This window comes from Salarias fasciatus, chromosome 11 (assembly GCF_902148845.1).
Source record: "Salarias fasciatus chromosome 11, fSalaFa1.1, whole genome shotgun sequence".
Lineage (NCBI taxonomy): Eukaryota > Metazoa > Chordata > Actinopteri > Blenniiformes > Blenniidae > Salarias > Salarias fasciatus.
The window spans coordinates 15,772,250-15,797,490 of NC_043755.1; the positions used below are offsets into that span (position 1 = coordinate 15,772,250).

At 40.9% G+C, this 25,241-nt stretch overlaps 2 protein-coding genes across 3 annotated transcripts in view; one reads left to right on the forward strand and one right to left on the reverse strand.

The window, feature by feature from the left end:
- The window catches only part of plex9.1 (PML-like exon 9.1), a 967,154-nt gene that overhangs the window by 914,640 nt on the left and 27,273 nt on the right, over positions 1-25,241 (forward strand). The gene's annotated exons all lie outside the window — the stretch shown is intronic.
- LOC115397333 (urokinase plasminogen activator surface receptor-like) lies at positions 16,424-18,462 on the reverse strand. 2 transcript variants are annotated; one of them, XM_030103582.1, is made up of 6 exons: positions 18,328-18,462; positions 17,842-17,973; positions 17,486-17,593; positions 17,250-17,396; positions 16,970-17,080; positions 16,424-16,859 (listed from the first exon to the last, which is right to left on the reverse strand). In XM_030103582.1, exons 2-6 carry the CDS (start codon positions 17,885-17,887, stop codon positions 16,657-16,659), a joined length of 615 nt encoding a protein of 204 aa, XP_029959442.1. In that variant the 5' UTR covers positions 17,888-17,973; positions 18,328-18,462; the 3' UTR covers positions 16,424-16,656. The 2 variants fall into 2 exon arrangements, with proteins under 2 accessions (XP_029959442.1, XP_029959441.1); XM_030103581.1 differs by having other exon boundaries at positions 18,289-18,377.

Consider the following 25,241-nt stretch of genomic DNA (forward strand, 5'->3'; position numbering starts at 1 on the left):
CTTCGTAAAGAAGAATATCAAATGGCTTCACCAAAATCCGGTCCACAACATTCACATTGTCTGCCGTTGTGTGCAGCTAGCGAGCAGCTGGAGCTGCTGGAGGCTGGAGGCTGTGTGAGAGAAGGGGAGAAGCTCCACAGCTGCTAGTCGAGGACAGAAACCACAGAGTGACCGAAACGAGTCTCCAAACACAACGCTAGTCGTTTTTCACAAACACAAAGTCTCCAGGGATCAGCAAAGCCTCCGAATCAACTCAGAACAACAGAATGAAAAACTTCAGAAGCACTTTGGTGCATTTTTTTTACTTCAAGATCGCTGATTTGCTCATTTCGCTGTCAATCAAGCTTCACACAGATCATCCAATCAGCACGCAGAAGCTCAGCGTCCAGGCCAGCTCAATTCTCCATAGACCCCCAGAGACGCTGAGCGTCCGTGGGCGGGACCAGCCCAGTATTTTATCCAATGAGCGTCCAGTTTCACTGCAGCAGAACAACCCACTCTAGCTTCCGCATAGACGGTCAGCGTCCGGCTGTTTAAAGCGCCGTGCCGCTGCGAGGAGGAGTGAGAAAAAAGCCGAGTCAATTACTTGAGATAAGTAGCCGATTCTGAACAAAAGATGAACGTGTTGTAGCGCATATTTAGTCAATGAAATGTTCACACAACAGTAAATATTGGACCACTTATTTTTTGACATTTTAGGGGAAGTTGAGCTTCCCTTGCAGTCTTAGAGCAATCGCCACTGATATATATATATATTGTTTGTTTGTTTGTTTATTTTGTTTCGAGCTGAATTTCATTCACAGTGCTCGGCAGTAAACAAAAATTACATTACAATATACAAAAATCATTACAATCAATACAGCATAATACAATAACAAAACACATTTATATTAGCTCGAAAAGGAGTGGGATGAAGTAACACTTATTATCTCCCACCCCTCTTTACTTTAACTCTTTAGCTCAAGATATTACAACCTTCATTGTTACACAGTTGTGTTCACAGTACAATTTATAACACTTCCTTTTTTATAAACAAAAATCATTTCCCTTAATATATTTTTCAAAAGTACTTTCTTTCAGTTTCTTTTTAAATAACTTCATATTTGGACATTCCTTGAGCTTCCTACCCAGGTTGTTCCACAATTTTACCCCTTGAACTGAAGGACAAAGTCTTTTCCGTTTATTATTCGCCCATCTAGCTTTAAAATTCTGTGTATGACGTAAATTGTACCCTACTCCTGCTCTTTTAGAAAATAAAAGTTTTTTTTTTTTTGGAAGATTGTCCTTACTTGCCCTAAATACAATTTGTACAGTCAATAAATCAACAGTATCTTGAAATTTTAATAATTTAGAATTTGCAAAAAGTATGTTTGTATGTTCTCTGTAACCGACACCATGTATTATTCTGATTGCTTTCTTCTGTAAAATGACAAGAGGGTGTAATGCTGTTTTATAATTATTTCCCCATACTTCTGCACAGTAAGTAAAATATGGCAAAACTAATGAACAATAAAGTATACGCAATGAATTTTTATTTAGATCATGTTTTGCCTTATTTATTACTGAAATACTTCTTGAAACTTTTCTTTGAACATGGCTTATATGTGATTTCCAATTAATTTTATCATCTATTAATACTCCTAAGAATTTTATTTCATTTACTTTTTCAATAATTTTATCATCCAACTTAATTTCAACATCATTTGTTCCCATGTTTCCAAACACCATTAACTTGGTTTTCCCCAAGTTTAATGACAATTTGTTTCTATCTAACCACGATTTAATTTTTTTCAATTCTGTATTCATTTCCTGCTCTAATGCCTGGAGGTCATCCCTAGTACAAAAAATAGTCGTATCATCAGCAAACAAAACTAACTTGAGAACATCTGAAACTTTACATATATCATTTATATAAAGAATAAATAAAATGGGGCCCAATACTGCCCCCTGTGGGACACCACAAGAAACATCCAACAATAAAGAACTGAAATCTCCAAGTTGTACAAATTGTTTTCGGTCAGTCAGATAACTCTTTACCCATTCCAATACTCTCCCTCGGATCCCATACCTCTCTAACTTATCTATTAAAATATCATGGTTAATAGTGTCAAAAGCCTTCTGGAGGTCAAGGAATATTCCAATTGTGTACATTTTATTCTCCAATGAATTTGCTATCTCCTCAACAGAATCTAGAAGTGCTAATGCAGTTGACCTATTTGACCTGAATCCGTACTGACTTTCATTAAAGGTGGAATACAACATTTTCTCGAAAAGACGAAGCCCCACGTCTGTTACTCACTTTTTGAACAACGCGCATGCGCCAGACCATCCGCCCGGCTCTCCTGCTTCTCCCAGAAAACGCGGAAGTGTACGAGCGCGATCTCCTCTTCTCCGGCGTGCACGGCTCTGTACAGTTTCTGCGATCCGCCTCGCTCATAAATAAAGCTTTTTTTTTCCCGAAACAGCTACAGTTTCATTATGTCAGACTCGCCATCGGTAAGTACGAGCTCAGAAGCTCACCGGCTACATAGACACTCTGAATGCGCATGCGCAAAAGGGAGAAGCTGATTGGGCGCAAGCACGGAGAACCGCCTTACGAAAGCAGCTCGTCAGAATGATTGACAAACAGACCCACCAATTATTTAGGTGATCCACCCGGAAATCAAAATGTTGTATTACACCTTTAAGTATTTTATTTTTTTCCAGAAATGTATTCAAACGAGCAACAAAAAGTTTTTCTAATATTTTGGAGAATTGAGAAAGTAGTGAGACTGGTCTGTAATTTGTAAAATCATGTTTGTCCCCGGCTTTATACACTGGAATTACTTTGGATACTTTCATTTGATTCGGAAATGTCCCAGTTTGAAAAGATAGATTGCAGATGTAGGTGAGTGGCTTTGAAATACATTCAATAACATTTTTGACAAGAATCATGTCAATATCATTGCGATCACGTGATGTTTTGTTTTTGCATGCTGAAACTATCTGAATTACTTCTTTTTCTTCAACATTTCTCAGGAACATTGAACTTAGATTACGATTTATAAAATTATGATTGGCTGTGTCTCTCCCCACATCTGGAATCTTTTCAGCTAGGTCACTTCCAATATTAACAAAAAACTTATTGAAACAATTTGCCACATCCATCGTATTATCATTTTCTTTTCCTTCCACAGTGAAATGCTTGGGGTAACATACCTTTCCTTTGGATTTATGTATTACATTGTTCAGTATTTTCCATAGTTCTCTTATATTATCTCTATTGTTATCCAATAATTTACATAAATAATCTTTCTTTGCAGTTCTGATAATGTTAGTTAGTTTATTTTTATATGCTTTGTATTTATTTTCAGTTTCTTTAGTTCTTGATTTGATGAATTTTTTATAAAGCAAATTCTTCTTCCTACAGGCATTCTGCAATCCCTTCGTCATCCAGGGATTACCTTTCTGTTGAAAAATTTTGTTTCTTTTCCTTAAGGGACAATTTTTATCATACAACATTTGAAATATTTTAATAAACACATCATATGCATCATGCACGTTTCTTTTATTGTACACCTCTTCCCAGTTCTGTGTTGTTAAGTCACTTTTGAAAGCATTTATTGATTCCTCTGTTCTTATCCTTATGTACTGATTTCTTTGCTCCTGTTGATCAGATGTGCAGCCGCTATCAAAGATTGTAAATACTGGTAGATGGTCACTTATATCACATACTAACAGTCCACTGGTTGAGTCATTAAGAATATCATTGGTCAAAATATTGTCGATTAATGTAGAACTGCGAGATGTTATTCGAGTGGGTCGAGTAATCTTAGGAAACAAATTTAATCTGTATATTGTATCAATATAATTCTCAATGATCTTGTTACTATCTGGATTAAGCAGGTCTATGTTGAAGTCTCCACACACGACTATGGTTTTTGTTAATTTTCCAGCAAACAATTCTTCCATTTTCTCACTAAATTGAACTATGCAAGAGCCTGACATTCTATAAATACAACTGAAAATTATGTTTTTGTTGTTATCTCTTTGAATCTCAATTGTTATACACTCAAACAGGTTTTTGATTGCCATAGACATGTTCTCCACAACATTGAATTTCAGATTCTTGTCGACAAATAATCCAACTGCTCCTCCTGCTCCACCTTTGGTTTTTCGGTCCACATGTAAAAAGTCATATCCATCCAACTTAAAGTTCATCTCCCTCTGTTCGCCAATCCATGTCTCAGATATTGCAATTATATTGAAAGATTGAGTGAATTGTTGTAAGTAGTTCTGAATATGTTCAAAGTTCCTATAAAGACTTCTACTGTTGATATGAATCACAGAGAATTTGCCATACTTCTTGATTTGGTTGTACGTTTCATCTGTGTAGTATCCACAGTTATTTCCCATGCAAGCAAAGACATGATTATCTGGATCAATATCGTATTCCATATCCAGACTTGTATGTTCAGTGTATTCAGTTGTTTGAAACTCCATGGTGGTGGAATAGTCATTGTCTCCATGTATCATATTTTCCTCTGATGTATTTAAGTTTATCCCTGTGCTATGCATTGGGTATGAGTGATTGTGGCTTACCTCATTGTCCAGTGCTTGCTTTACTCATATTTTCTCAGCTCATCTAGATTTTTTACCATGAGTACCTTTGCTTCTTCTGGTCCTCCATTAAGCTTGATGAAAACTTTACAGCTTGAAGTCCATGTTTGTTGAATTTTATTCATCTTTCTCAGGTACCTGGCTTTCTTTGCAATGTCTGCGTTATGCTTTGTTAGGTGCTCATTAATGTAGACATTGGTTCCTTTGAGCTTTTTTCCTTCCTTTAAGAGCGCAATCTTGTGCTTTCTATTTACAAATCTGATGACAACCGGTGGTTTTTCTCCCGTGCTTCTCCTGGACAACACATGACAGGCCTCAACATGATTGCAGTTTAGGTCAATTCCTTTAGATTGTAAGAAGGCCGCCACTTGTTGCTCCACTGATCCAGATTCTTCAACTGCAATGTCCCCGCTCCCTGGATCCACAGCCCGAGCATATGAGCGGGGTTTCACATGCAGCCCAGTGATGATGAGGTCATTCATCCTGGTATATTGTTCGAGGTCTGCAACTTGGCTCTCCAGAAGGGCGATTTTCTTGTCCTTTTCATCATTGAGGTCACGCAGTTTCTTGACCTCCCTCACCAACTCCAGGATATTTTCTTGTTTTTCTTTCATCTCTGCAATCTCCTTTGAGAGAAAGTCCAGCGCAATTTTGATGTCATCTACTTCCGAAGCTTTTTTCGGGCCCATTCTGACCGACACTTCTCAGATTGATAGCGATCAGCTGTTTGTTAGCTCAGCGATCAGCTGTTTGTTAGCGCAGCGATCGGCTGTTTGTTAGCTCAGCGATCAGCTGTTTGTTAGCGCAGCGATCAGCCTTTATTGGTAGCGATCAGCAGTTGTTAGCTTAGTGACCAGCTGTTGTTAGTAGTGATCAGCTGTTGGTAGCTTAGCAATCAGCTGTTGCTGATATATATATATATATATATATATATATATATATATATATATATATATGTGTGTGTGTGTGTGTGTGTGTGTGTGTGGGTTTTTTTTTTAAATAATAGGGTTAGCAGCGAAATTTGTGCAAAATAAGAATAAAACGCCATTTTCAGTTATGTTTTTATTGTGTAACTTTGGCCGAGTTCTATTCAGTTCAATTCAATTCAATTCAGCTTTTATTTATGAAGTGCCAATTACAACATGGTCGTTTCTAGACACTTTTACAGAGAGAACCCAACAGCTCCACATGAGCAAGTATAAGTGACTGTGGAAAGGAAAAACTCCCTTTTAGCAGAAGAAACCTTTGCAGAACCAGGATCAGAGGTGGCGGCTTTCTGCTATTCCAGTTGGGGTGAGGGGACAGAAAGAGAAAGAGAAGGAGATACTATAGACAACTTCTTATATCTACATACATTTCATTTATAAACACAGGGTACACAGGCTACAAGAGGAACAATCATCAATGACATGTTGAAATTACAGTAATACAATAAAATTACATTGGAAGGAGAGAAAGGAGCAGAACTGGGAGCCGGTTCCACATAGCAGGATCCCGGGGTTAAGTAAATGCCTACACCCACTGGGTCCAGGATACCTCGATTAATCAGTGGAGCAGCTGTTTTGATTGATGCCCAATCAGAATTGATTGCACCCATTGAATCCAGGATGTCTCAATGGATCAGCCGCGATTGATGTTCTGTCTGTGATCCCTCAAGCACAGCTCTAGTCCACCTAAGACACAGCCTTTTCGTCCAGGGTTTTGGTGTTCTGACTATTGGTCTCCCACAGTGGAAAGAGAGAGAGAGGGGGAGAGATCATTTTATTTCCATTGAAGTGGACACAGTTTCACAGAATTATGCAATAAACCCACAACTCGTTTTCCCAACATCACCTTACAGAAGAGGTACATAAGAGTTGAGAGAGAGAGAGAGAGAGAGAGAGGACACGACCCCTAACTGTAAGCTTTTTTGAAAAGAAAGGTCTTAAGCCTAGTCTTAAAAGCAGAGACTGTGTCAGCCTCCCTTACAGAGACTGGGAGCTGGTTCCACATAGCAGGTGCCTGATAGCTGAAAGCTCTGCCTCCTGTTCTACTTTTAGAGAGCCTATAGGAACAGCAGACCAGCACTCTGAGAAGGAAGTGTTCTCCTGGGACAGTATGGGACTAATAGCTGTTTAAGATATGATGGGGCCTGGTTGTTCAGGGCTTTATAGGTTAAGAGGAGGATTTTGAATTCTATTCTAGATTTAACAGGAAGCCAGTGAAGAGAGGCTAACATTGGGGCGATATGATCTCTCCTACTGGTTCTTGTGAGAACTCTTGCTGCAGCATTTTGAACGAGTTGGAGACTTTTTAGGCAAGTATTGGGGCCTCCTGATAACAAAGAATTACAGTAGTCTACTCTGGAGGTCACAAATGCATGGTTTAATTTCTCAGCATCGCTTTGAGTCAGCATGTTCCTGATTTTAGAAATATTACGCAGGTGAAAGAAGGAGGTCCTACAGACCTGTTTAATATGGAAGTTAAAGGATAAGTCTTGATCAAAGATCACTCCCAGGTTCCTCACAGTGTTACTGGGAGTTAAAGCAACACCATCTAGGGTCAGTATTTGATTAGATAATTTTTCTCTCAGGTGTTTTGGGCCAAATAAAATAACTTCTGTTTTATCTGAATTTAGCAGGAGAAAATTATGACTCATCCAGATTTTTATGTCATTAAGACAAGCTTCTAATTTAACAAGTTGATCGGTGTCATCTGGTTTCAGGGATAGGTAGATCTGTGTATCATCTGCATAACAGTGGAAGTTAATGGAATGTTTCCTGATTATGTTCCCTACAGGAAGCATGTATAATGTGAAGAGTATAGGTCCTAAAACAGAACCCTGTGGAACTCCATAATTAACTTTGATCCGAGCTGAAGAATCTTCATTAACATTAACAAAGTGGAACCTGTCTGTTAAATATGACTGAAACCAGTTTAAAGCTGAACCTTTAATCCCAATAGTATATTCTCGTCTCTGTCGTAGAATATCATGATCAACAGTATCAAATGCAGCACTGAGATCTCACAGGACCAGAACAGAGGCCAGTCCTCTATCTGAGGCTGTGAGAAGATGATTAGTGACTTTTACCAGAGCTGTCTCTGTACTGTGATGAGCTCTGAAACCTGATTGAAAAGACTGAAATAGGTCGTTATTATATAAATGGTCACAGACTTGACTTGCAACAGCTTTCTCTAGGATTTTAGAAATAAAGGGAAGGTTGGATATTGGTCTGTAACTTGTTAGAACACCTGGGTCAAGGGTGGGACTTTTGAGGAGAGGTTTAATAACAGCAACCTTAAAGGCCTGTGGAACATAGCCTGTTACTAAAGATAAGTTTATCTCATCTAATATTGATGTACTGATCAGGGGGAAAATGTCTTTAAACAGTCTTGTTGGGATTGGATCTAATATACAAGTTGTAGGTTTAGATGAGGCCACAATTGAGGATAATTCAGAAAGTTCAATAGGATGCAAGCTAAGTAGTTGCGAGTCAGGTTCTACTGACAGATCTGAGGACATGGTTGGTTGGTCTCTGACCACTTTGGGGAGAGTGCTTTCAATTTTATCTCTAATAGTTATGATTTTGTCATTAAAGAAGATTAAAAAAATCATTGCTGCTTAAGGCTGAGGGGATCTGAGGCTCAACAGAGCTGTGACTTATTGTCAGCCTGGCTATAGCATTAAAGATTAACCTTTTTGTGTCTGGCCGTCCAGTGGCTGGCTCCCAGCTGTTAGCATCGTAATTAGCTTAGCTCAACTGCTGGAGGTGAAGAGGAGACAAAGCCAGACTGATGAAGACAAATTACTCCTTCCAGTGGTCTAGGGGATGGTGTATTAGCACGTGAAGTACATACGAATGGTTATAAAACTTTAAAAAAAAGTGTTTTCTTTTCAATACATTAAAAAAATGTTTTGATAACGTTTTCATAACTTTTTGAAGGAGATACTGGAGCACAGCAGTAGAAGCCAAAGACTCAGCCGCTGTGCGCCTGGTATATCCTTCCGCGGAGCACTATGCTTGTACGGATTTTATTCAAGTTTATTCAATCATTAAGGTTTCTTCTCTTTAATTAAATATACCTAAAAGCTGCAAATACAAAAAGGTATCAGTGTGTTGTCAGTATAGATGAGAGCATAACGCAGTAAGCTGTAGTGCATGTTGTTTGTAATCAGTAAATGGAATCACCAGTAGGTGTATGTGTGTGGTGTTGTAAAGGGTGCGGACGTGCGTGCAGGAGATCAGTATAAATGTGCATTAGGGGTGGGACGAGACACAAATTCCACGAGACGAGATGTCTCGCGAGATGGAGTCCATGAGATCGAGATGAGATGGGGGGGGCGGGGGGTTGGTGCTAAGGTGTGGGGAGCGGCGCGGTACTCACATGCAGCGTCGGAGCACGGAGTATAGGGTCAGGGTGCGGGCGCCCCTTGTACGACCACGGCGCCCTCCGCTGTACACTGCGCCCTCGGCGGCCGCCTAGTTCCCCTATTCCCATTCAATCCGCAGCGTACAGACGACGCCATGACTGCATCTGCACTTCATGCCACTAGGTGTGCTGTTTGCATGTTCAACCTTATTTTACACAGACACCACAGAGAAAGAAGGGCGCTGCAGCCGCTGCAGACTCTCTCTGCATGCTGTTAGAAAAAGAGTGTGAGCCGGCAAGACGTGGTAAAATGTTCATTGATGCGATGCACCGTTTTTTTAATAACATAGAAGAACTGAACGATCGTTTCCGCACATTTTCTTTACGTTGAATCAATTAAACTGTATCACAAGTAGTTTGTGTACTCAGAAGACCAAGATTCCTTGCGGATAGAACATGCGCAGAACAGTATTTCATGTCCCTTTCGACCGGGTTTTTAAATATGAATATGAGCATATTCAGGGTTTTGCACGTGTTTATATGGCTGTGCGCCATGTAATGTATTATTCCGTCAATATTCCAGTTAATAAACAGTTTTTGCCTTTATAGAAACTTACTCAATCTCGCGGCATTCGATCTCGCGAGATCTCACGGCATTTCGATCTCGCGAGATCTCGTGACACGAGATCTCGTCCCATCCCTAATGTGCGTGTAAGCATATCAGTAAGTGAACCTGAAAGAGGCGGCATGGCAGTCACAAAGCATGGCAGCGTCAGTGGAGGTTGGCAGCCCAGGAAGAGAGCGAGGCAGAGAGCGAGCACAGGGAGCCAGCCAGAGGAAGGCAGAAGCCCGGCTTTTAACAGGGGCAGCCGGAAGTGGCGCAGCCCCAGGACGCACCACAGCGCCCTCTGACAGGAGACCTCCACACAAGCACAAACCAATGCCCGCCACAGACCACCAGCAGGGGGGCTGTCACAAAGTAATCAGTAAAGTAACTACATTACATTTTTGACGAGTAATCAGTAATCAGTAATTGGATTACCTTTTCAAGTAATGTGTGACAACACTGGTGATAATGTAATTTCGCCACAATCACTCGTGGCCTTCCACCTGGTTTCTGCTGGCAGGTGAGCAATGTGCGCGATCCACACGCAGCTCCTTCCACAGCTGTAATGCCTCCTTCAGCATGCTGGCAACCGCTACTGTGGATTCCGTCTCTGGGACTCCCAGTATGCACACATTATACCTCCTCAACCGACCCTCCAGATCCTCACATTTTCTCTTCGGCGCCTTCACCTCAGCTTTCAATTCAGCCACTGTATCCCATAAGGTGACAACCTCGTCAGACCATGCAGAAAGCCCATTCTCCATGCCGTTGACTCTGACTTGTACCTGATCCATGTCTGCGCGAAGCGCGGTGGTGTTGTTAATTAACGCCGTCTTCACCGACTGTATCTCCAGCTTAAGAGTGTTAAAGTCCTCCGCAAGGGCCTCTTTCATCTCTCTCTTTATCACAGCCGAGATTTCAGTTTTTAGATCCAGGAGAACCTCTGCTTTCAGGTTCGCCATCTTGTCGAGTTGGCTGGGTCTCGGGGAGGGCGGAGCCGAGTCACCTGTCGGGGCTTTCGGAGGACTCTGGTTCGGGGCTGTGTCAGGCCTTCCTCCATGTCCCCCCGTGTACTTGTATTTCCGTAGAATTGAGGCCATTTCAATATCTTTTGTGACATTAAAGTAGCTAGTGTTCACTACTGAGCCCAAAATACGCCATAGTTGAAAAAGTATTTAGGGAAAAAATGCTCAATTTAGGAAGCCTTCGGGACCCCTCACTAAACACGCCCTACTACACCGCCGCCATTGCAGCACCCCAGTTTTGACCCATTTTTAATGACAGATTATAAACAATAAATGCCAAAACTGAAATTATGAACACATTATCAGGTAACAGCTCACAGCTACTTCTTCCTTCAACCACTTGAGTTGGAGACTTAGGCCTCAATCACACACACGCGGCTGTGCGGGCTCGGATCTGTCCGGGTTTGCATGGTGTCTGTGCAGAAAAGTCAGAACTGCATGCAAACAGATCAGTCCTTTCACACTGCACGTGCGGGGAACGCGCGGGCTCCGCGCGTGGCCTGTTCAAATCTGCGCCGTGATTTCTAAATAGAAATCAAGTCTATTTTTCTGCGTGGACTTGAGCGGGCTGTGCGCGGCGTCCCGTTGAAACCAATGGCATGAACACACATCTCGTGTCAGCTAGGCTTTCTATGCATGTATTGAGCTCATGTCTGCTCACAAACTGGTGTACACAAGAGGCTTTTGCCAGTGTTCTGGTCTGTATATTTTTCCGCGCGGCTTGAAGCGGAGTCCCATTGAAAACAATGAAGACAGGTCCTAGTTGTCATATATGCAGATATATGTTCTGTTTGAATTTACTATTCGGCGCAGTTGAGAGGAGCGCGCGTCTAGATACACATATCTAGAGATCTATATCTATAAGTCTACACCGGAGCTACGGAAGCCGCATTGTGTTGTGTGTTTTGACTCCCGATGCACGTTTCTGGATACCTGCTCTTGGGAATAAACATCCTTTCGCTCCTGAAGCGCCTCTGGAATTGCTTCAAACATATTACACTAGTAGCCCATTGCCGCGGACAACCCGCTCACGCAGACTGCGCTGGTGAGAAAGGGACGCCTGAACACGCTGCTCCAGCACCCGCGCCGTCTACGCGCCCGCGCAGTGACCGCGTATGTGTGAATCAGGCCTTACACAATACACACTTCCAGATTATAGCATGCAACAATAGACCCACCCTGATAGACTGAAACGAGGGGCACGCTGTCAAAAGAAAGGCCCGGGGGGCAGCAAAAGAATTTTAAAACTAAACGTTGCATGAATAAGAAACCCTGACAAGCTAGCCAAGAGGAAAGAAACACACTGGAAAATAAATAATTGGTTTACAGGTATTTGGATGATGCAGGACACGAGTCAAAACCTTCCCATTGACTTAAAGGGGAACGGTCGTTTTTACAATCTGGACCTTATTTCACATTCGTCACAACAACATTTACTCACCCGTTTGACTTTCGTGTGATTTGCAGTTGGTTCGGAGATAATTAGATGCTCTCATATCCATATAACGGCAGCGGGCGGGGCACCGACATGCAGCCGTTACAGATGCTCTTTTCTCTTATGTTTGTTGTGGGGTGGTAGATACATGTAAATTTATTAAGTCAGCATCACTTAACGCTGTTGGGAAGTCTGTAAACCGGCTAGATTGAGCAACTCTCCGGGAGCGCTGAAGCGATGATGTCATCACACTGCACCGTGGCGCACATTCATTCTGTTTGTTTCCATGGAAGTAGCGTCTCTGCTCTGCAGTCAGACCACGGCATCTCGATCGGCTTTTTTAGGCAGTCAGAGTTTATTTTCAGCTGGTTGTAACTTTGGTACAATGGTTCCAGTGTGCATATATCCTGGTTGTGAAAGTGAAATGACCAGCTGGACGTCACTGAGCTCACAGGCTCCCACTTCGTGACCGGGATTTATTGAAGCTATGGCTAATAGCGCTCGGACCCCAGCATCAAAGTTCAAACTTTACAACGTTTGGATTATCGGGCGTGTAGTGCCCACTTCACATCGGAGGACTTCTTCCCAGTTCAGGAAAGAAATGAAGGCCAGAAGATCCAGAGAATGAACCTCAAAAAGAATGCCATTCCAGCGGCTGCAGGAGGAGAGCAGGTCGAGGTAACGTGATGCTAATAATATTCATTTTTTTCTTTACTAATGTCTAGAGTTGGCTAGAATGTTATAAACCTGTTCCTAGTCCTTTTGAGCAACAGTGTACAGAATATTTTACTGTTTATGTACAACTCTTCTCATTGACAGATATACTTGTATCATCCTTTGTTGTTGCTCAAATGAAGTAAACAGTAAACATCCCAGCCTCTAGACATTAGTAAAGAAAAAAATGAATAGCGTAAGCGTCTTGTTACCAGATTGTAAAAACGACCGTTCCCCTTTAAGAGATAGTAACAGAAAGAGGAAGCAGCAAAGCAGCAAAGCTTTGCAAAAACATCAAACCAAAATTCACACCAGTTGTTTTTCACACAGGATGTAGACCGTCATGTTGAGCAGATGCTTTTTGACCCGACACTTTTCAGTTTTCATGCAAGCACCCACTGATTATGTGCATGTGTTTTACTTTACTAAATTGCTTGAAACTGAATCTCCAGATCATCATTTGGTTTGCGCAGCACTGTGACAGAGAGACTGAGGTTTGAATCAAACCTGCCACTCCAAGTCCATTTTAAAAAGTTGTCAAAGGTAAATCCCAACGGTGCAGTTCAAAACTTTCAAACAGTGATAAAGGCTTCTATTACGTCTCAGCTGGATTACTGCAATGCTATGCCTGCCGTTCTTCCCTGGCATGTCTCCAGTTGGTTCAGAATGCTGCTGCTCAGTTAATAACTGGAGCTCGTAAAGCGAACACACAGCTCCTGTTCTGGTTTTGTGTGCTTTAGAATTCATTTTAAGATTCTTTTATTTGTTTTAAAGTCTCTGAATGGTGTTGTTCCGCCTTATTACCGCCTTACTACTTAGTTACTTCAAATACCGTTTCCGTTGTTGCAATTTTATTTAATTTTTTTACAATGTTAATTGAATTTTTAAAAATTGGTCACACTTCGTGTTTTTATGTCTGTTAAAGGTGCATTGAGGAGTTTGCACGTTTTATGCGAAACAGCGCCCCCTGCAAGCCTTGGGCATAATGCAGCTTAGTGAAAAACTCGTCCCTGTGGCTTGCGTGCACGGAAGAGGTGAACGCCTTCCTCGCTCGTTTAGTAGCGCTCAAGTAAAATTTAAGTTTCTTTTACCTGGTGGAGTCTGTGCTGGAGCTGTGGCAGTGCTAGAAGCCAGTCTTTTCTTACTTTCTGGAAGATCCTGCTCAGTTGTTGCTCACTAAGCATCTGGCGGAGTAATGACCAGCCGGAGCGCGCATTACGTCATTCCTTTCAAATTCTCCCCCAAAAAATTCTGGTGCCGGATCAGCACTGTGACTTTCAAGTGACAATTTAGCGCTGTTAGAGGTACTTGTAATGAATATGTCAGGGCACATTGTACACATCATTAAAAATGTGTAACATATTTATGGTGGAAAATAAGTATTTTTAAGGTTGTAAAACTCCTCAATGTAGTGGTTTTTTTAAAGTGCTGTGTGGGTAAAGGTGAATAGAGTTGAAGTTCTAAGCTTGATGTGTCTATTACAGTTTGTGTTTCATTTCGGTTCTCTCTGAGCCCGTAACACGAGCTTGTTCACTTATCTTTTGTTATGTCCTGAATAAATATCAAAAAAGTTGTTTCATGTTTTATTGTTTCTGATTTGGTTTCAATCTATGTTCCACATTCTGGGCTGACATGATTTCAGTGATGAGTAAAGTTACATATCAGAAAGCTTGACTGAGCAGCCCCCCCATTCACAAGTCGTGAACGTCTCTTTCAAGTGACGAGAGTGAGTTCACAGCTGTCTGAGAGCTGTTCCTATGTGCAAATTGTCAACGCTTCCTTCATGTGTCTCCTCAGTGCCATATGAGTCCGAGCTGTCACCGCTGCCTTCATGTAAACGACTGGCGACATCTCAGAGTTTCGGTTTTCCGCAGCATGCTTCAGTCACCTAAATGCAGCAGCTAATTAGCGGAAGAGGGAAGAGCGAAGAGCAGAAGAGGGAAGAGCAGAAGTGTGTAGAAGCTGGAATGGAGGCGGTGTTTTGGAATAACTGGTTTCCCTATGAATTGGCATATGGGTTTCTTTCACGTCCCTAGTTGCTGGTAGATGTTAAAAACCAACAAAAGGCCGTGTCAGACCTTCCATGAGTCTGATTTCAACATCTGCTACTACTAGCAGCAACAGCAGGAAATGCTAAAGGAAGTTGGTCACCAGTTCATTTGAAACACTGTATTGACCACTTTACCAGGAATTTTAGCAAAGAAAAACACACACACACGCACACGCACACGCACACGCACACACACATATATATTATAAATATATATATATACGTATATATATATATGAAAAAAAAACCCTGTATTCTCGCCACCCCGGTGGTATTGTGCCTGTCTCCTTCAAGCTCGGGTCCTCTACCAGAGGCCTGGGAGCTTGAGGGTTCTGCGCAGGATCTTAGCTGTTCCTAGGATTGCGCTCTTTTGAACAGAGATCTCAGATGTTGTTCCTAGTGTATGGTGGAGCTATCTTCCCAGCTTGGGGGTTACTGCTCCCAGTGTCCCAATCACCACTGTGCACCACAGTATCACTGTTGCCTTCACGCCCCACACTCTCTCGATCTCTTCCCTCAACCCTTGGTATTTCTCCAGCTTCTCGTGCTCCTTTTTCCTGATGTTGCCATCACTTGGGATTGCTACATATATATATATATATATATATATATATATATATATATATGTGTGTGTGTGTGTGTGTGTGTGTGTGTGTGTGTGTGTGTGTGTGTGTGTGTGTATATATATATATATATATATATATGTATACATAATCTGATTTGTAAATGTTCCTCTTTGTCAACCCGACAGATGTCTGATAGCAGAGTCCTGGTTTTCTTTGACCTACTGGATTCGGTGAGACTCCACTTGATGTCACTCTGCTGACCATCACTTATTTCTTTCGATATATGAGAAGTTTGGTTTTGTTTTGTATTCTTTTTCTGAATGTGTGGGTATATTTATGAGCATGTTGTTGCCTGACTGGCAGAAGTTCATCTGAGGTCATAAAATATGATACAGGAAAACAACTGTGATGGTAATGTGATATTTTGCTCACAATGGGTCTGTTGACAGATGTTTTATGAATACCGCCATTAAATATTTTGTCACAATTTCATCAGATTTATATTGCTGTATTTATTTTGAGATCATGAACTCTTCATTGTTAGGTTGGACAAGACAGGGAGAATTGAAGAAGGTACTGAATTTGATCATTTAACTGAAAAGACACATAACAGCATTTGGATGCACTTGTATGGGGGCGACATGCAATATAAAGCACAATGGAATATTTGTCAGACAAAAATTTCTTTCAAATCTGGGTCCATAGACACTGACACCACTATATAAAAACTCAATACCCAACAGTAATCATGTTAGATTAAAAAAAAAATAATGGACTGACTCCTACAAGAATGAGGGTGATGTCTCTGTCCCAATAGAGATCACATGACGTTCATCAAGGAGCCAGTCTTTGGAACGACTCTTTCAAACGGCTCCTCATGAGCCGGCTCCCTTCACAGAGCTAGAAACCCCGGCTCTGTATCACTTACCTTTAAATGGCCATGAGGAAGGTGAAACTCAAAACACAAGTACGCTTTCAAAGCTTTTATTAATTTCACTTTCAAAAGATTACATTTTTTCAAAATAATTTCAAACTTCACATTTTGTTTTATTGACAAAAAGAGTAATATTCAAGCACAATCTCCCAGATCTCCCCTAACATGCAAAATAAGCATAGCAAATGAAATGTGTCTTGCAGTAAAATCAAATCAAATGAAATAAAATTCTTAAAATTGAAATCAATAATATAATTATGACAAGAAATTACATTCTCCCTCCACTCACTTCAACTTCTGCCTTCTTAAGCATCATTTTAGAGATTAAACAAAAGATTATATCCAGAAGTGACAAGAACAAAACTGGTTTCATTTCCTAAGAAAACAAAACCAAAGAGATCAGCGGTACCACCAACAGCAGCAGGGCAGCACTTGTGCTACTGGCACTGTTGCAGAAGTCACCTTGACAACATTTCATGTCTCGTCCAATTGCATCTGCCAATCCTGGGAAATTTATGTCAGAGCACATGTCCTGGGAGGCACAGCCCTTCACGGTTATCTCCTTCCCTTCTAACTTTGCTGAGAAAATAAAGAGAGGATATAATTTAGATGAGATTCAGATTTATTAGTTCCCTTGAGCGGAGGAAATAAATGTAGCTCAGAGGAAAATGTTACAACAATCCTGTTACCTGTTGCTGAGATGCAGTGGTCCTCGTCCCCCAAGCAGTTCATTGTCCCATTGCACTGTTGTCCATCACAAGTGAAACATTTTTTGCCATTTGGATCCGAGCGGCTGGGTTCTGTGAAATAGAGATTTATTCAGTAGAGGAGGTGATTGGAAAGTTCATTTCATTGAAGACTGGTTTTGTTCTATTGTGTGACTGTTTTCAAGGAGTTCTTGTTCATGCAATAAAGCTCAATATGTGATTCAACAAGAGAGTAAATATCAAAAGACATGAGATAAATTACCAGGTTCAGGTTGATCATTGCAGAGGTCGGTGGAGCAGCATTTGGTGGTCAAAGCAGTTCTGTAAAGTCCATAGTTAACTGAACCCTGCAAACACTGTTTGGGTGAACCACAGCCGCTCACGCTCATGTCAGCAAGTTTATTGTCACCTGCAACCCAAAGAACAGAGCCTGTAAACTGGGTTTTTTTTTCCATCGAAAGAAATGACAATTATAATAATTGAAATTTAAGAAAATACCTGTGGAGGCAGTAAACCGCACAGCAGTACACTGCTGTAAACCTGCAATACATTCTTGTGTTCCACAGGAGCCATCCGCTGAACATTTGCGACATTTCAGGGCAGAGGCTGGGATAACAAACAGCAGTTACGAGAAAAAAGTTAATCAAAAAGCTTTGCATTTCAATATATTAACCCTGGACTACAATAATACAAATTCAAAGAATGACGTACATGGACAGCACTAAATAAGATCATTTGTAGAGCTTCTGCAGATGAGGTGCAGATGAGTGGGTCAAAAGGCAAATAATGCCTTAAAAAACTTTAAAAACAAATTTCTCTTTAAAAAAAAAACAGATGGCAGAACATGAGCTTACCTTCAGGAAGAAGCACAACCCAAAGAATAAGTGAAAACAGATACATTCTGTGAAGGTGGGATGTCACTGAGCTGCTGAGGTTTTAAATGATGCCCCACAATGGGCTGTCTTTATATCACCCCATCTCTCCTCCTTAAAAAAAGAAAGAAAAAAAAAAGAAAAGGCGTAGGCACAGACAATATTCCAAAAAAGCCACGCCTCTCATCAAAACTAGATTTAACAACTTCAATCCAAACTTCAATCAGGGTAATTACAGTAAATACATTTGTGAATTTAACTCCCTTTAACTACACGTCAACATCTGTCAACAGCTGTCACAGGAATAGAAATGAGGAATAGAATTAAAAAACATTAAAATCCACAATCCTCTCCATTCAATTTGATTTATATGGGGCCAAATAAAACATCTCATGGCACGTTTACAGTGGAAAAACCCAACAAACCTGCCTGAGTAGACAGAAGCAACAGTTGAGAGAAAATACTCACTTTTAACAGGAAAAACACTTTGCAGAACTTCAGAGGGCGAGACCTTCGGGGCGGGTTGAAGGAGGAAATGAAACGTTTGAACAGCAACCAGTCAGACAAAGAAATATAATAATGAAGTAGTTTCAGAAAGCTTCTGTTGTCCCTATGAACACAGTGTTTTCAAGGGGTTCAGCTGTCAGAGACTCAGATCACCTTTGTCCTGTTCTATTCACCTTTAAAATGAAATCGTGGTATTTTTGAAGAAGTGCTATTCTTAGTGTGTGCGTGCATGCGTGCGTACGTGTGTGTGTGTGAATGCAGTCTGTGAGTGAGTGGTTGGAGGTCGTCAGAAGAGCCGATGGCACAGATTGGCAGCCTCTTTTCTGTCAGTCTACTCCAGGGCAGCTGTGGTTGCAGATGCAGCTACCACCGTCATGTTACGCTGTGTTTCCACCAGAAGCGATGAATGCGAATTCATTCGCGCAACAAATGATATCGCGTTGCGCTAGATGCTACAGTTTTATCGCTGGTGCAAATATGCAAAAAAAACAAACAAAAAAAAAAACAACTCCGCTCGCCACCCGCCACGGCATCATGTCACTCCAACCCGTCACGTCTCTGACGACTTCCACAGTGATAGGCTGTAAGTTATCAAGCGAACTCAATTGAAAAGTTCCGTTATTTCAACTCGAACGGCGAGGGAATTTTCACTGGAAATGCTCGCCGCTCAAGATTGAGTGACAATTGCATAAATTACACTGACTTGGCATGTAATCTCATCGCGCAAAAAAATTCATGTCGCGTCCGGTAGAAAATCAGTGTAAGGAATGAATGCATAATCTCATTGTAACCTTAAGTTCACTGAAAAAAATGTGCCATATGAATAGAGTTGCCAACTGTCTCGTATTAGCCCCGACGTATTTGAATCAAAAGAGGCTTGTCCCGTTGTTTGTTCCGGCCGCATGGGTAAAGGCAAGATGCATGTATTTTTTCTATCTGTGTGTTCTGAAGGCTGTATAGCACGGCATATAATTTGAGGGCCCAGCCACTAGGGGTGCAAGAACCAGAGCAGGAGCGCACCAAGCAGAGTGAAGAAGAAACACTGTCCAGTTACTAAGCATGGGTCAGAAGAATATAATTATACAGTACGATATACAGTATATTATGTACGATATGTTTAAACAGAGTAAATGGATTCTAAAGTGTCGCTGAATTTCTTAAGGAGGGGAGGGGGGGTGAAGGATATTCTAATGTTCAATTATTGCACATATTCTACACAGTAGAATTGTATAATCTGTAGGGGTGTGCCATCTAAGGCACCTCACAATTCGATTCGATTACGATTCAGGGTGCTACGATTCGATTATTCAACGATTATCACGATATTAATGATAAAAACGATTATCATGATTTTTTTGTGCATTTTTTTCCCCCTCACTTAGTGCCCACTTCATACTTTGAAACAATGTACAGCTGTTTCTCGGTATACATAAATCTTTTTTTTCTCCCCCTTGTCCTGTTCGGCAGCTGGGGCGTGCAATATTGTATGATTGTAGCCTTTTACTATCCGAACAGATTTTAATGTTAGCTGTACATTGTTTCATACTTTGAAACAATGTACAGCTGTTTCTCGGTATACATAAATCAAAGTAATCAAACAAATTCAAATCCAAAAAAAGTATTTTTTATTGATGTCAAGTGGTCCATCAGCAACCATGGCATAAACTTTGTGCCTGTGGCTGTGGCCTAAAGAGCCAATACAACAAAAGGCTGCCCCTGTTGACAAAAGATCAACAGTTACCTCCCTTAAGTGCAAACAATAGCAGATATGTCATATATGCAGATATATGTTCAATTTGAATTTACGACTTGGCGTGCAGCATATCTAGACACCTACATCTAGATATCTATGTCTATATGTCTAGGCGGTGGTGGGACGTCAGCGGGAGCTACGGGAGCTGCAGTGTTGTTGTGTGCGTGTTTTTTCGACTGCCGATGCTAACGCATGTTTCTGATCCCTGCTCTTGGAATAAACATCGCCATGCTGCCAAACGCCTCTGGACTTCTTTCAGGCATATTACAGAGATAAATGTTTTGGTTGTTTTGTTTACCTCTGAACTGAAAGCTTTGTTTACGGCGCCGCGCCATGCGCAGTACGGCTCATTGTTTCCGGGGCTACATGAGGCTACACAGTGCTTTTTGTTCCAGTGTAGCGTAAAATGGACGAATATCTATTGGATGAATATGTTGTGGACGAGAACTTTGAATGATTTTCTCTTTAGCAAAAGCAGCGTTGGCATTTAGCACTAGCTTTTAATCCAGAAGAATGAATCTCACACTCTGTTACTGTAGCTAAAGAGCTAGCTGTCGCCATATTAACCGGTCCGTCACTACAGATGTCCGGGTGGTGCGCAGGAACAATACTTTAGTTCCGCAAGTGGCGTCCGTGCTCCTGGCGTCTAGTTATTATGAAAAATAATCGATTTTAAATATTTATGAATCGTAATCGAATCATTATGTGTCGCATCACGATTAATCTAATAATCGATGTATCAGCACACCTCTAATAATCTGACAGCGGTGGGATTGAAAGACCTGCGGTAGCACTCTTTCCTGCTCCTCTACCGTCCGGTGCAGTGGGTGAGAGCTGTTGTCCATGATGGATGATACTTGAATGCTAACTGTCTCATATGTATGCCTCAAATACAAACTGATCATGAGTTATTACAATTTTGTTACTGTAAGTGTAATGCAGTAGCCTAATGTGTTTTTATAGTCTGCAATAGTCTGTAATGAGCCAACATGCTGTTGTATATGCGCTTTTAACCTTGTTACGACCAGCTCGCTTAGGAGAGGGGTTAAGGAAGTAACATAAAAGTCCACAGATGGAAAGTGGAAATTAAAGTTATTTATTTAACAAAAGTAAGATAAGATCAAATGGTAACAAAAAGAGACTCTAACCTAGAGTTGTAAACCAAAAACACAAAACCAAAAGGTAACTAGAAACAGAGATAGTAGCTTTTATCCCCTCAGCTGCTCAGTTGGTTGACGAGGAGCTCTCGGGCCCGGGCCAGGCTCCCCAGGTGCAGGCAATGGAGATGATTCCTGCAGCAGCAGCAGCCTGGGAAACACACTGACACAGACACGCACACACACACACACACACACACACACACACACACACACACACACACACACACACACACACACACGGGGGGGGGAACCGAGAATACGGCGACGGCCGTAACAACCTCCTAAAAACCCCATTTTTTTTCAGCTGTCCATGGCAGGTGTCCCTTATTTCAATCTTTGGTTGGTGGCAACCCTATATATAAAACCAATTTATTGTTATCATTATTGTTATTAATAATTATTATTGGTAATATTATTATGATGGAGTTGCAAGGATGGGCTGGATTTCAGACGTGGGTCTAGAGCACGTACAGGAGGGCTCTCAACACATATTCTGAGAGAAACTGTGTGGGAGAGGAAGAACCGATCTGACCAACTTTCACAACTTGTGATCAGCTCTTCAGAAAGTCAAACCACACCCAACCATATGAAGTGTTGTGGCAGGAAGCAAAGACCGGCTGCACTCAGACAAGTCGTCTTTCTTTTTCAACTTTCATTTGACATACAATGTCATTTAAAGTTCATCTTTCCTGTTTGTGGAGCTCCATCTCTCCCTGGTACATATTTCGCTCTTGATTTTAACTGCCACCATGTTTAAAGGTCAAGGAGAGAATATGTCTGGTTTGCCTGTCCAGTCAGGATGATTGATACAATTCTCCACAAATCCATCTCTGTACTGCGAAGGAAGTTTATTAAGGATAATCAAGGGTTTTCTCCTAACCTCTCTGTCTTTTAAGCTTCTCTATTTCATCTAGTATTTTCTTTTCCTCAAGCTTGGCTTGGAGTCCCTTGAATGGGAAACGTGGCTCCTCTTACATCTGCTGAATTGAGATTTTGTAGGATAGCTGGAAGATGAATTAGTGGAGAGAGATGTAATGATATTCATTCATTCATTCGTTCATTCATTCATGAATGAATGTAATGATATTATCGTACAATATATTAGTATAACAATTGAAGGATGCACTGCAGCTTCCAGTCAATGCCACCCTAATATGCTTTATTAATAAAGGCTTTAACAAGCATAGTGGATTTGAAAATAACACTACTACAGCACATCAACCCAGTGGGCAATGTGTGCAAATATTAAGAAAATCAGTTTACAGAGTTTCCCCTACATAAACTTTACTTGGGCCCAAGAAGATGAAAAAAAAAACAAAACAAAAAAAAACCGCATGGTCTGTCTCTCACACTGGGGGTCAGGCGCGTCTATGAGGGGCCGTTCGAGACATAATTCATTCACGCCCTCTCACACACATACATTCTCCTTGCACATACATATATTGTCTCTCTTACACACACATATATTCTCCTTGCGAACAGTGATGAGAATCTGTAAATGGATGGATTTTTGATTTGCGTTTTGAGTCTCTTGGGCTTCCATAGTTACTTGTGTGTTTTGTTAGTATTTTTATTATTTTCCATAATCTTCTGATTGAGGAACATATATTCCAGTTATTTTTGAAATAATTAGAGTTTGTTCTTTGTGTTGATTAAGTGAAATTTTCAGTTTAATTTGTTCCAGTAAATTCTGTGACTGTTATGCTAACTATTAGCATGGCCATTCTATTTTCCAATGACGTTAGCATTAAGCTGGGAGTTTTTTTCCAAAATGTATGTTTATTTACTGTGTCTTAAGGCGTCATATCTGTACGGAAAGCATCATTCACCCTTTACATGATGGCACAGAGGTTGAAAAATACTGCCCTAATCCTCCAGTTGGTCGTTGTGTAGTGTTAGCGTTAGCTGCTTGTCCTGCTGAAGCCACTTGGATGTTGGCAGATCTGAAGAGTTTCTCACTTTCCACCATGCTGTGAATCCAGTATGGAGCAGATGAACCTGTCACTTGCTGCTCAAGTCATGAGGATAAGGATCAGGCTGTTTCTGGGGATGATGAAATATTTCCCAACACCCCAGTTGTTTGTCGTAGCACTGAGACTCCACTACACCTGCAATGTTGACTGATCTGAACAAGACCCGCCTGCTTGAGCTTCTCAGCCAATCACAGCGCACTTCCCACTGAGCAATAGACGGCTAGTAGACGTCTAGTATTTTTTTAGACCTGATTTCAACCGTCTAGATTCCGTCTGTTTTTAGACGGAATTTAGACGTTGCAGTTTAATCAGTTATTCTATAATTATTCATTTAAATAAACAACTGTAAGGTGCATAGCTAATCTCCAAATACTGAACTAATATAATTATGAAAGCCGTTGAGCGATATACAGTATAGTATAAATATAGCCGAGATTTAGACGTCTAAATCTCTACTGCATTTCAACGTCTATATATAGACCGAATCTAGACAACTGAATTTAATCCATTGTTTAAAAGTTGTTTATTTAAAACAATAACTGTATGTTGCAGAACTGATCTTCAAATACTGAACTGATATACTGACATAATTCTGATAGCCATCGAGCGATATACAGTATAGTATAAATATAGCCGAGATTTAGATGTCTAAATCTCTACTGCATTTCAACGTCTAGATATAGACCGAATCCAGACAACTGAATTTAATCCATCATTCAGTAGTTGTGTATTTAAAACAATAACTACACATTGCAAAACTGATCTCTAAATATTGGATTGAAATCACTTTAATAGCCATAATCGTTATGAGGTATAGTTTAGATGTAGACGTCTAATATCCTGCATTTCAGTGTCGATAATTACACCATTTTACATCTTCGGAATACAAATCAAACAAAAATCTGATGGCAGAACCAGCTCTTTGAAGTGCACAGCTTTCACAGTAGAGTGATCGGTGTTTTCGCGTTATTCTATCAAAACGTATGAAACCTCCCCAAAACCTTCGGCAAATCTGAAAGCCCAGATCCTGCTGAGCACTCGACAACGAAGTTTGTGGTTGAAATTCCCTTAGATTATTAGATGTCGGTTGTGTTTTCTCAGCCTCTGTAACGCTGACTGCCGCCATGTTGCTTTCGTTGTTGACAAAAACCTCTTTGGTGTACTACGGTCATGTGACGCACCGTGCAACCACTTCTGGGAAAACGTTATTCCGCTCAGAGAGAAGTAGTCCGTGATAAAACTTAACTACTTTACAGTCTTGTGGAGATTGTACGACCATAACCTGAAAACGCCTTCAACTTGTGCCTGTGGACTGCGCTACTTCCAACTGTGAAATCCTTGTGCTCATGTGCTCCACTGTACTGAAACAACGGCGGAAAAGTTGGTCGAAGAAGTGCTGTTTCAGGCATACAGAGGTGGGTGTCGAAGCAACTACTACAGAATTTTTTTTATTTTTGCAATGTTTGGTCCTTTTACCGTCATTCATTAGCATTTGCTTATTTTAATTAAGGGCCTGCTCTCTCTGTAGGAATTGAGGTTAAAAGCTTCTGCTTCGGCTATTTTCAAAACATTTTACTGTTTAACTTTGAAGACGAGATATATTCAGATGCCAATACTTGACCATAATACACATAATTCACCATAATTCATAATACAATAGGCAGCCACATTTGCAGTTTTTCTTCATTTGTTCTATTGCTTTGTTTGCAGAAGCAATTCGGAAGAATTTTAAGGAGGCTACAGACGACCAAATCCGCTCGGCCATGGGATTCTATTTCAAACAGGCCCCAGCTCGGACTGGTGGAGGGGGTTACAGGAGACCCAGGACACCAGTGGTGTAGTTTTATTTTAAAGGTTTGGTTTGCAGCAATAAAACAAACAAACAAAAAAAAGATATATATATAAAAAAATGTTGTTGTTGTTATTGTTATGGTTTTAATTTTGTATTTACAAGTTGTTCTATTTTTTCACTACAATGTTTATGTGACC